Here is a 12,995-nt window from a genome sequence, read left to right as displayed (position 1 = left end):
ATTGTATATCGTTACCTTGCCTACTATAGCTAGCAGTTTAATTTAAGTTAATAAGTTTTTGGCAAAAAAAACATCTTTGGTACAAGCTGAATGTACTTTTTTATCCACAGGCAACTAATACTCATCGAGACAATTCTAAAAACCCCAAACAAAATTAGGTTGAGTTGTTTTATCAGAGTTCCTATGGCTACCTCCTGTCTCCATCATCAGATCAGCTTGATGGTACCATAATATTGCATTGTCACCCGACTTATATATGTATGCAAATTTTCAGCTTCATCGGAAACCGGGAAGTTGGTCAAATTTAACTTGCAAGATTTGTCCCATACATACTAACAGGGCAAGTTAAATAAAAGCTTGTAAAATAGCTAGTAATATAGCCGAGGGATTTGACTACCGAAATTGTGAAACAGAATTATCAATCACAGTTATTGAGGTAAAACGATAAAACTCGCGAAATTGCTAAATCTTCCTTCGCAACTTTCATACGACTCACCATATCTTTTGTCTCGTTCTAATTTCCTGACTTTACGTTACTTCTTAAGTTTAGATACTAAAAATTAAACCCAGAACAATTTTTAAAAGTCGCTGAATAAATGTTGGTCAATTTGAGGAATGCAGCGTACAGTTTAGTCTATTGCTCAGGAGGCCTTGGTTGGGTGGTATGGCTGTTGTAACAGGCCACGCCCGGTTTTTTTATATACCACGTCGGTGGCAAACAAGCATACGGCCCGCCTGATGGTAAGCAGTCACCGTAGCCTATGGACGCCTGCAACTCCTTGCCGACCCTTTAAAAACTTGTACACTCCTTTTTTGAAGAACCCCATACTGTAGACCCTCGGGAAAACCTCGGCAGGTAGCTCATTCCACAGCCGTAGCGTCCGCGGGAGGAAATTCTTCTTAAACCACACAGTACGCGACCATTTAGTCTCTAGGGTATGAGGATGAACACCCTGCCGACGGCGAGGGGTGCGGTGATAGAAAGTGGTTGGTATCATGTCAAACAATTCTTCAGAGCACAGCCAATTGTACAAGCGGTAGAACACTCACGAGGCGGCAAAGCCTCTCCTTAGACTTAAAGGTTCAATGCCGCTTGTGAGTTTGGGATTGTCGACGATTCGTACAGCGCGCCTTTGGACTGACCCGGTATAGACATACGAGTATTTTAAACATTAGCTAACTAAACTTTGTCGGGTTAATGGGGCCCACCATGTTGAATTATGTAACATCGTGGTCCCCAACCCGACGCTTAACCACGTAAAACTGTTGCGTAAACTTTGTTCCAATTTTTCATTTAAATCTAGCCTATTCTTTTTGTACATAATTGTTAGAAGCAAGGTGAGAAAAAACAAAAGTTTTGTTTTTTCGTAGTAATGAGTTTCTCGTCAGCGTTATGCAAAGTTACAAACAAGTAATAAAAAATGTTATTGTGCCTTTTCGATTAGAATTAATTAGTGAGCACTCAGGTTAAGTTTCAATAAAAAAGTAAAAGGTAAAGGGAAAGCTATATTTGACGTGAAAAATAAACTAACTTTATTTTTATCTAACCCTTTTTTGAACACAAGTTAATTTAGATCAAACAAACCATCTGATAAAACAACAATCTAAACTGTGATTGTTACTTTTAAGAAATTTGTTTAAAATGTTTACCTGTACTATTTTATTTTAATTTTCATTTGCTTGTCTACGAGTTTTATAATACGGAATCCTAAAACCCGTTAACTGCAGCGGTTACGAACAGACAGGCAAAGGCATACGGATTGAGACGTTGTCTAATTCGTTTGAAATTGCATTACAGCTGTACGACGCATTGCACGTTCGATTTCATAACGTTTTTTTTTTTTGGGCCTGTATAATACGGAACTCTAAAACCCGTTAACTGCAGCGGTTGCACAGACAGCCAAAGGCATACAGAATGAGACATTGTTTTCGGATTCGTTTGAACTTTCATTACAGCTTATGCACGATAAATTGTGCTCTCGGATTTACGTTTTTGTAAAGTGAAAAGCATCCTTTTAGTTCCTACAATGTAGGATGATGATCATTCTGAGTTTGTCTAAATAATGGCCGCCACTGGTTACGTATACTTTTTAGGGTTAAGCCCTATTTAGACGGGTCAAAAACTTGCCTGCATACAACTTGACTAAATTCATTGTAGGCACTCTGTAGTTACCAATGTATTGAATATTTTTTGTATGCAAGTTCTTGAACAGTCTAATTGGGTTTTAGTTGCACCAACCCTGTCTTTAATAATCATAGCTTTTGCAAAATTTAATTTTGTGGGAAGTTTGATAAATGTTTTGAGATTATTTGTTTATTTGCTTTTTGCCTACAAGTACATTTCTGCTAAGTGGATCAGTCCGTCAGTTGAGGTCTTGCGGTTGGTACAACAGGCCCATAGTCAGTATATATGCTGAAGATTGTGCTCATTTCCATATTCTTCACACCGTCTGTCCTCATGATAAGGGGCCCACCAGTGGTTCAACTAAATTGTAGTTCTTACGGGGTTATACTATCACTATCCTGTTTCGATTAGGCTCTATGCATGAGAAAAACAGAACCAAATGAATATTGGGTGCACTTTCTACAGCTTGGTAGACAACCCTGGCATACACAAATTACAAATTAATGTCTCTCTTGTACAATCTCCATCAAATATATCGAAGCGGCTAAGGTAATCACAAATATCTAAACAAAACCTCTATTGACAAAATGCATGTTCAGATATTTTTTGTCACCTCTTTCGCTCCGATATATGTGATCGCGACTGTACTATGAAGAGTATGTATGAAGGACATTAGCCTAATGTTTCTAATTGGAAAGTGTCATCTTAGTAACAATTGCACGTGTCTACACGTCACGTCAAATTAAATTAAGAATAACGTATAAAATTGTGCACTACTTTAGAAAATGACTCGTTTCACTTTACTAACACACCAGCACACAAACACAAAGCAACAGCCATTCTCCTCAAGCTTTGTCTCGCGATTCGCATGCTGCCTCAATGTCGACTCATATTTACATCACAATTACTCATTATAGTTGTCACAGCGATAACAAAGATCCAGAATGTGACAGTTGCTGTGTCTATACACGAAGTACGGTGGCCAGCGTTTGTAGGTTTGTTTGGGAATGTCTTGAATAGGCTAGATGACAAGCTTTTATTAATGATATCAATCGATCAGGTCTAACTTGAGGATCAAATGTCTATATGGGCCCATTGCATTCAAGCAATACAAAAGTCAGAAATTACTGTCAAAGTCTGACAATTGTACTAAACGCGCAAAACGCACCATAAACGTTATTTTTTTTTAAATTAAGCGACAGTTTCATTCCCCTTCAGCTTTGTCTTGCCAAGCGACTCGCATGATCAATGTCGACTCGTATTTAAATCACAATTACTTATTGTGACGATGGACAAATATGCAAAATGTGACAGTTGTATCCACGAATGCAACAGTTGCTATACACGAAGTACGGTGGTCAGCGGTTGTAGGTTTGTTAGGAATTGTCTTTGTCAGTGACAAGTAATTGGTACCGTAAAACCAACTGTGGTCTAGTACTACCACCTGTTTCAATACCTATGTTCTTTTTGGTAAGTATTGTTTGTGTTTTTTCTGCGATTTATAAAAATATCTTTATACAATGAATTTAATGAAAGCCTCGTCTGAACGAAAATATTTGAAATAATTTGGACCATAGGAGCCTTTTGACTATAGTTGGTTGGTTTTACGGTACAGACATTGTTCGCATTTATTATCCTTTTTCATTATTCCTAAGGTGTAGGAGGTGTGTTACAAATCAAACTCGCACTTTATAAGGCCCTATCTTCCTGGAGCGGCAAACCTTGAAACCATTTTTAATTAATATAATTTAGCATTCAATTGTAACAAGTTACTCGTAAGCCTTTTTAGTGATATTGTTATGATGATAATGTTAAAATGATGATTTTTATTTCTGAGCGTAATATTTTAAATGATCACTCTATACTCAATGAAGATGGTTGTTTTTTTTTACCATCTCAACCAACTAAAGTAACTATTACGGCGTCTACTCGTTCAACTAAATCCATTCAAATAAAACAACATTCAACTGTACCGTCAAGTATGGAATATTCATGCGAAAAATATCAAAACAAAAGACAGTTTCCCCGTAAAGCATGGTAACCCTACCTCAAAGAGCTCTTTGCATCGTTGTAAGTGCATTGTGGCGCTCACAAAAGGAGCATTTGTTTTTAGCATTGCAGACTGCATACAAATACAAATGCATGCTTTAAATAGATGTTATTAATTCGTCACACTAATGTGTATTATGTGAATGTAGTTCACGGTACTTTATAATGTATACAAGTGTGGATTTCTGTATTTTGTCTTCAGAAGTTTGTTGATAGTCCACTGCACACCATATATTATTATGTAAGGCTAATTTATAATAGACGTATTGACAACGCCTGGAAGAGCTTCGGTCCATGAAGGCGCTATTGAAGCACCCTTAAGGGAAGGTCACCACCTTCCCCTGTGTCTCAAGCGCAAACTCATCGACAAGTGTATTCTGCCTAACCTGTGGCGCTTAAACATGGTCGTTAACGGAGGCTCTAAAGTCCAAACTGAAGGTTTGCCAGCGAGCGATGGAGCGCAGTATACTAGGTGTTCACAGAACTGATTGAATCAGAAACACGGAACTGCTCCAGAACTCGAGTTGTATATATAGGTGTCAAGACCGCTAAGCTTAAGTGGGACTGGGCTGGACATGTCTGCCGCATGCACCCTGAAAGGTGGGCCAAAATGGTTACCGAGAGGGACCCACGGAACACCATATATGGTCCTGGCCGAAAAGAAGATGGCGGGATGACTTGGACGTATTTTATCCGGATTGGCGGGAGACTACAAAAGATAGGGTTGAATAGAGAAAGCGAGAGAAGGCCAAGCCAGCAGTGGGACACTAAATTAGGCTAACAAAAAAAATTAATAATATTTACACACACGTGGGCGTTTTCCAAAATAAATATTGAAAACCTGATTCTTACGAATCTGAACTTTCTTGGGCTCATTCTACTCAGAATCGTTAGGATTCTCCATCAAACTATTAAAAAAAAAGTCCCAAAATATAATTTCCATTACGTCACGATTTAGTGTGAAAAAGTGTTTCACTTGTGTGAGTGTGACGTAGTGGAAACTACAATTTGCATAAATTTTTTTGGGTCTTTTCAGGGTTCTGTAGCCAAATGGCAAAAAAAACGGAACCCTTATAGATTCGTCATGTCCGTCTGTCTCTCCGATTATGTCACAGCCACTTTTTTCATCAAGAATGAATCATCATGATTCTGAGTTGAAATAACCCAAAAACACCAGGATCTGTGAGAATTAGGTCTTCAATATTTTTTTTAGAAAAAGCTTCCATACTCTCTCACAAAACCTAGGCCTACAGTAAGCTCAATAAGGCTTATGTTGTGGGTACTAAGTGACGATATAATAAATACCTTTATCCGTTACACGATCCATAACTCAGAAACAAATATCTGTCATAAACAAACAAATAATTGGCCTTGCTAGGATTCAAACCCGGGGCCTCCTGCTTCATAGGCAGAGTCACTACGAACTTGGGTAGGAGGCTGTCAATACTTTTAGGTATATTGAAAAGTTAGATGGATGTCAACGTGATATTGCAATGGCCCCCCACCTAGTTTATTTGGTGGTAAAGATTCAATATACCTCTAAACAACCATAAACATTAAAAATTGGCTCCTCGTGAATTAATATGGCACCAAAAAGTTTATGAAGTTACCCGTTACCGAAGAAACCAACTGTTGAAAATATCTTGATGTCTGTGTGATGGGTGTGTGTGTGTGCATGTCACTATGCAATACATGCTTAAATTATGCAGCGAATAATTTAAAACGCGACGCTGTCCCACAACAATCACAGCTGTCATTTACTCCCGATTTATCTTCCAACTAAAAATATTGAAAACGCACGCCATTTCAAGGAAATTAAAAAGCGAAATCTCATTTGGCAAAATCTCCAACCACAGTGTCGGGCATTATGCTGCTAAGTACACGATCCTTATCATCCGCGACAAAAGGACTACCCTCCCAAGTATTGACAATAATGACGAAACGGGAAAAACTTCTGTAGCGGAATGAAAAGCGCAAATTCGTCATTAGGCGGCGCTTTCCGCCATTGTTGTTGCCGTCCTAGTCGCTCTTATGGCAACGTTCGCAAGCGCGAAAGAGGCGAGAGATGGTCCTCCGAGCCGGATTGTTCCTTTCTGTGTTGGCGACATTGTTTTCGCTTTTGTGCTGCCCTGAATCGGGATTGTCTTGTCTCTTTGAATGGCCGGCCCCCTCCACGGTATCGATGAATACAGCCTTCCATAAATGGGGGGAGACAAAGGGTTGGTCTCTTGAATCGCGCCGGGAGACGGGTCGTTCGGGCGTTCGATTATGTTGTATCGATTCAATGCCATTGTCAGCGGAATGGGGGATGGTTAGAGCAAATTACTTTTCTGTTTTTGTTTCATAATGGTGGCTTATGACAGTAGCATTGTTAGGCATAATCAACTGCTAGTCTGTTGTCAGAATTGTCGTGCAGTGCAGTAATAGCGTCATTTCTAATGACAATGCTGTCAGACAGTAACTGTCCATTGGTCTTTTTCCCGATTATACGTTTCAGTCTATTGGTCTTTTCCTCAATGTTTTTGACTTTGAAAACTCTATGCTTTTGTTTTAGCCAATGGCATAGCCTTCTTTTGTTTCCAATGTGCCTATTAGCGAATAGTTATTTGTTAGAGGCAATGGCGTCGCGTGAGAGGCTCTCGGATATTGAACACTTGAGTTGGATGCAATTTGCCGCTATTTAAATACGCCGAGATGGTTTGCATCCGGCTTCGACAACGAGTGCAGGTTAAAGAGTATATTTTCCAGCTTTCTCACTTTTAATCGAAGCATTGTTTAGGCTGTGTGTGTGTGTATTTCAATTCAACATTTACTCGTTAATTGAGCCTGTCTGGCTAGAATTAAGTCAGTTAAACTAAAACTATTGCATCTTAGATGTTGATCTCAAGCACAAAGGATGAAACTTTTCACCACAAACGACGAACTTAATAGCTGTATGGTAATAGATCCATAATTTAACATTTTACATACATATAAGTTAACGTCTCGTGTTATATTAGTTGCGAAGCTCATTTTGCCACTGCTCCCATGAGTGGCAAAATGCCGGGACAATGCGAGGAAGATGATGATAAGTTAACCTCTCGTGTGGGGGATTACATTTTTCTAATAGTTTCCTCGTATTTACACGGAATCCGCGTTCCGACATTCACGGATTAGTCATAAAAACAGAGGCCTTCAAAATAGCTAAGCTTTTTTAATGTTATTTGTTTTTGGAACAAGGTACAATTGGCCGATCTGCCCAGACCCAGGCCAGAGCGAGAAACAATTATAAAAAACAAAAACACCACCTACTCTAACACACCACCCACACTTTTTAATACCATTATTTTCTTTTCCAGGGGCTGAATGGAAGCTTCTCTCCGAAGACGCGAAGCGGCCGTTCATCGACGAAGCGAAGCGTCTCCGAGCCATGCATATGAAGGAACATCCCGACTACAAGTACAGGCCACGACGGAAACCTAAGACGTTAAGGAAGGAGGGATATCCGTACTCCATACCGTATCCCAGCGTGCCCATGGATGCGTTGAGAGCTGGTGAGTTTTTTTTGTTTACTAAGCGAAGCGAAGCTTCGTAAAAGCATCTGCGAGCGAAGCACTTGAAAGAATTTCTCCATTACAAATAGGTACAGGCCACTATAAGCAAAGCTTCGTCGAAGCGTCTGTGAAGCTTGCACATGAAGGAACATCCTGACTACAAGTAGGTACAGGACACGATGGAAACCTAAAACGTAAGTACGTACATTTGCCTAAAAATTACGAAATAATAGTACTAGGTACAAGTATTTCAAAATCCTATTCTACCAAACAAAGTTAATATAAATCATGAACATGGCTGGAGATTAGTGTATTTATTAAATCAATATCTTATGTATAACATGTCGTGAATTTGGTTCTTCAAAAAACCATTCATCAATAGGTACATCTTGAATGCACGGCACGTTCCATGTATTTGGATCTGATTTTCCCTTTTCAGAATACAATCAAAGTATATACGCTTGTAGAATATAGGAATACAAATACACAACGCGACGTTGGCGGTTTAATTTTAGTTTTAATCTGTTTTAAAAAACAATTTTAAAGTCTATTAGGAAGTTTGTTTTTGAAAATAGCGTCCATGTTTACTTATTTCCAACAGAATCCTACAAAGCTCCTACAACAAAGAAGTAAAATAAACTTGAATACCTTACTGATGCAACACGAATCCAAAGGAAGCCATTCAAATAACAGGTCAAAGAGAAAAGTCGTTGACCCTCCCGCGGATAACCCTAAAACCCTTTCAAAGATCTTTCAATAATTTAAATCGCCTGTCAATACTACAGAGGGCGTGAATGACGCACCCCACTAGCCATTGTCACAAACTGTCAACTGTCAAATGCAAAACTTAAACTACGCTTTTCATATTTGGGGTTGGAGTTTTAATAGTGGGATAATAATGGTTAAGTGTGGTGTGTGGTGTGTTAGTTAAAAATACACGACGGTACTTTACGGTACTTGAAGTTAGGGGGAAATCTTATGACAATCGACGTAAGTAATCGTAAGGGTATGGAAGGTGGAGGTAAGGAATGGAATTTCCATGTACCAAAACGTGTCATCAAAAACCTTAAATAGGTGGCGCTACAATATCTAGAATGCTTGAAAAAAAATCAAATCATAGACAGCGCACGTAACTCCGTCAATAACGCTTAGCGCTACTCTGGAGAGATTTGGAACTATTATTTATCTGAGCTGACAACTGGACACTTTTGCAACAGTTCTACCATAAGAGATTTCACTCCTTTTAATTCCACACTCCATACGTAAGGGCATGCACAACTTAGGGCTGAGACATACGGACTGCATTCCATATAAATGAAAATCGGTTAAATAGTCAATTACGAATTGTGTATTTGTCTTTGTGGTGTAGAAAATTTAATTTTGTGTGTATCAGGTAAGAGGATAATGGACGAACACTGCTCCATACAAACGTAGTCCGAATTTTCCTCCCTGGATATTACGGAAAATATTTGTACACAATTTAATCTATATTAAACATAGCTAAAAAATCCTTAAAAACATCCATAATCCACAAAATCAAGGTAAAAAAATCCTCAAAAATACTTCACGCAATTGATGGACGCCCTTTTTGAATTTTTTTTTATTTTTTTATTCTAGGTACAGTGTGGTTGTAGTATCTACACAGTCCCATACAATGCTTTCTGTAACAAGTACCTCTACATCTAACTTTATGTCATCCATTCGCACCCATTTCTCTACGGATTACGCAATAACGAATACCGTTATCGAAACGAAAAAACAGCTGTTTCTGTATAGTTTTATAAAAAACCGTTGTCACGGAGATCGTGACCAACACTTCGTTGCAACAACGATAGCACGCGGTGCTGTCTTTAGTGCTTTCCAGTTAGTTTTCAAGTTAGTTGGCGAGTAATTAAGTCTAAAAGTGTGCAATGGACCGGCTGAAAAAAGTATGGGGATATCGTAACATTTATATGGCCACAAAAACTCGACGTACGAGCACTTGTTTTTTCTCATATACGGCTCAAAAACGTGGCCCCTATGAAAACATGAGAAGCAAAAGATAGACGCTCTGGAAATGTGGTACTAGAGAAGAAGGATCGGGGTATCAAGGACAGAATTCCGAACCAACGAGTCTATACTCCGGAACTTGGCATCAAGCAGCGTCTGTCATCCCTTGTGCAATCTCGCATCGTTACCTTCTTTGGCCATGTATGCCGCCAGGAGGATGTGGCTATGGAGCGACGTGTAGTACAGGGGAGAGTGGATGGTACCAGCCTATGAACAAAACCACTAAATAGATGGACGGGCCAGGTCAAAGCTGCAGTGGATGGGTTGTCACACAGATGTGCCAGGAAGGCAGCCAAAAGAGAAGAATGGTGGCGTGTTGTGAAGCACGTCATCATCCGATAATGACCACGACCACTCTGTCAGGAGTGGAACGACTAAGAAGAAAATCCAAAACAGTTATTTCTGTTTATATTTATAATAAAATCGTTGACACAGAGATCGTGACAACACTTCGTTGCAACAACGATAGGCACGCGGTGCTGTCTTTAGTGCTTTCCAGTTTGTTTTCAAGTTAGTTGAGTAATGAAGTCTAAAACAGCTGTTTCTGTTTAGATTTATAAAAGCCGTTGTCACGGAGATCGTAACCCTTCGTTACAATTAGCGCTATCGCTATTGTAACGAAGTATTGTGTTGCCTATGCACGTGGTGCTGGTTTTTTTAAATTTATTTAGGTAAACAAAGTTACTACAAGTAATTCTTACTATAATAATTACTATAATGTCTATAATATGTGTGGCCCACAGCGCTTATCACTAATTAGTATACATAATATTCATTCGGAGCCAAACTAATCAGGTCAGTCTTAAGGACTCTCAGTGTCAACAACAACAACATGTAATAAACTAGAAGAAGTGCTTAGTTTATAGGGCGTGTTAAAACATAAATAATACGTTTTTTATAAACATTTAACTACAACCAAAAATATCTACGTGATAAAAAAAAAATTATAAGTACTGTCTGTGCAGAGGAGCGCACACATGAGCCTTTAGCGCTTTCTAGTTACTTTTCAAGTGAGTTGGCGAGTAATTAAGTTAAACAGCTGTTTCTGTTTAGATTTATAAAAACCGTTGAAACGGAGATCGTGACCACTGTTGGCGTGCTTTCCAGTGTATTTGTCAGTTATATATCAATTTTGCCTAAAACAACTGATTTATAAATAAAATCTTAATTGTAATATTTGAATGCATGCCGATAATGCCTTCCGTGCTTTCAAGTTTCTTGCCGAGCTGGTTGACAAGTTGTTAAGCTGAAAATAAATAGACATGGACACTTTAAATTACTTAAAAATACATTTCCAAAATGTAATCTGCAGAGAACACCCGGACAGCCGAAAGACATACGAAAACAGTTTTGCCCAAGCTGGGGGCCAGGCGTCCAAGATGAAAATCGTACATCGACAAACGCCGACCGAAACAAAAAATATTATCGGGATGACAGATACGATGAAAAGTCACGTGACATGAGTCACAGTCATATTATTTAAGTCTCAATTGTCGTTTTCTATCTTGGCTAGGCTACCTGAAACGGAGACGCTATCGCGATCCGTCAATGAACTAAACTACTCGCCATTCCACTCTGTCAATCAGCTTATCTAAACGCAGCACCGCCATTGCGTAAGCTTACGAAGCGCTGTAGACTTGTATAGTTCGTGTCATCCACGATGACGCGCAGTTTTGTCAAATCTAACCTTTAACAACATGACAATAAGAATCAAGACTCAAGACACGCGTCGTCGTGAATGACACGATCTGTAATGTCTGTACTTACCTCTAAAGTATAGTTCCGATGACATCCGAAGAATAGATCGTTTATATCTCTGGCTTGCCATTGTTTATTTAAATGAACTTAAATTCTCTTGATTAGAATAAGGTACTAATTAATTGAGATACAATTGGTACAGTCAGCATCAAAAGTAGCGGATGAAACAACGCGCCAAAAGTATCTGATATTCTGGATAACTTTTCCAAATATAGATAAATTTCTAAAATTCGCGATCAAAAGTATATCTTTTACAGTCTTAGTTGTTCTATATTAAAGACATCACTTTTTGTTAAGATGTTACAGAACGGTAGATACTTATGAAACGTTATTTGATCCGCTACTTTTGATGCTGACTGTACAAGTAAAGGAGATGTTTTGAAGCAATAATCATTCGCAAGTTGAATAAAAAGTATTAAATAAGTACTTTATTGTACGAGAAAAAAATAATTCGCACTCCTAAAAAGTTCCTTGGCAATTACGTAAATTAGGCATTTATAAAAATTTCAATTGTTTAGCTCCAAGTATAATCAGACAATCAAAAACCTTTAACTGCCCTCTGATTACATAGAACAACATACCAATTCGAACGTAAACTGACATTAGAACGATATTTGAATTATGTTATCTATTTATAGTGCGTCTCGCCCGCGCACATACATACACAGACAATGATGAGTGAAATGCACAATAACTGAATGACATCAATTAGATGTTATTCTGATATCAGCGCTCGTAAACCCAAATCTGTCCAACAATGTTAGCCGTAATAAACAGTTGGCACGTTTTATAAAGTATCACGGGTATCGTAAACCTTTACAATACTTAATGAAAGGCCGCGCTAAAATGGCCGCTCTGTGACACCTGCCTACGCGTTTTGTACGAAAATTGTATGGAATATTTGTGGTTCGAAACTTTTTAATGGAACTTCATCGTAGCGTTTATACAATCAGTTATTGTATTGCAATTGTCTTTTAATGGCAAGCCGTACAAATGTTCTTTTTAAAGCTGTTTCTAACAGCTGAGTACTTAGGCGACCAACTATTACATAATAATAAACATAAATATCTGTGTTTGGGCCGATTTTTGTTTTGTTGCCGACTTTTTATGTCAGATTGCGATACAATTTGGTGGATAGATAGAGTTCCCTATTCTGTACATAATAAGCGCATTTTCACCGTAATATCCTAAAGAATACATCGGCATCTCAGATCAGCTCGATGGTACCATAATATTGCATTGGCAACCAGCTTATATAAGTAGCTATATGTGTACAAGTATAACCGATAAACGTTTTCCTTATCAGTCATTTTGACATTTCTATCTGTTAGAAAGAGACAAAAGAGGTTTGTAATAAGATTTACGCATAAAGGCGTTATTAGATACTTGAACATATAATCACGCTGGATAATATTTCAAAGTCAAACGGCCCGATTCGAACTTTTAAGATACATCATACATTTAATAAAAACACGATGTGG

At 38.4% G+C, this 12,995-nt stretch overlaps 1 protein-coding gene across 1 annotated transcript in view; it reads left to right on the top strand.

Annotated features, from left to right (window-relative positions):
• Window positions 1-12,995, top strand: part of LOC133518133 (transcription factor Sox-21-B-like) — an 85,852-nt gene that overhangs the window by 30,886 nt on the left and 41,971 nt on the right. The window contains exon 3 of the mRNA XM_061851715.1: window positions 7,513-7,707. Within this exon, the coding sequence (XP_061707699.1) occupies window positions 7,513-7,707 (195 nt within the window). The remainder of the gene's footprint in view (window positions 1-7,512; window positions 7,708-12,995) is intronic.

Source organism: Cydia pomonella, chromosome 5, assembly GCF_033807575.1.
Source record: "Cydia pomonella isolate Wapato2018A chromosome 5, ilCydPomo1, whole genome shotgun sequence".
In the NCBI taxonomy this organism is placed as follows: Eukaryota; Metazoa; Arthropoda; class Insecta; order Lepidoptera; family Tortricidae; genus Cydia; species Cydia pomonella.
This window is presented reverse-complemented; position numbering and strand designations above follow the sequence as displayed.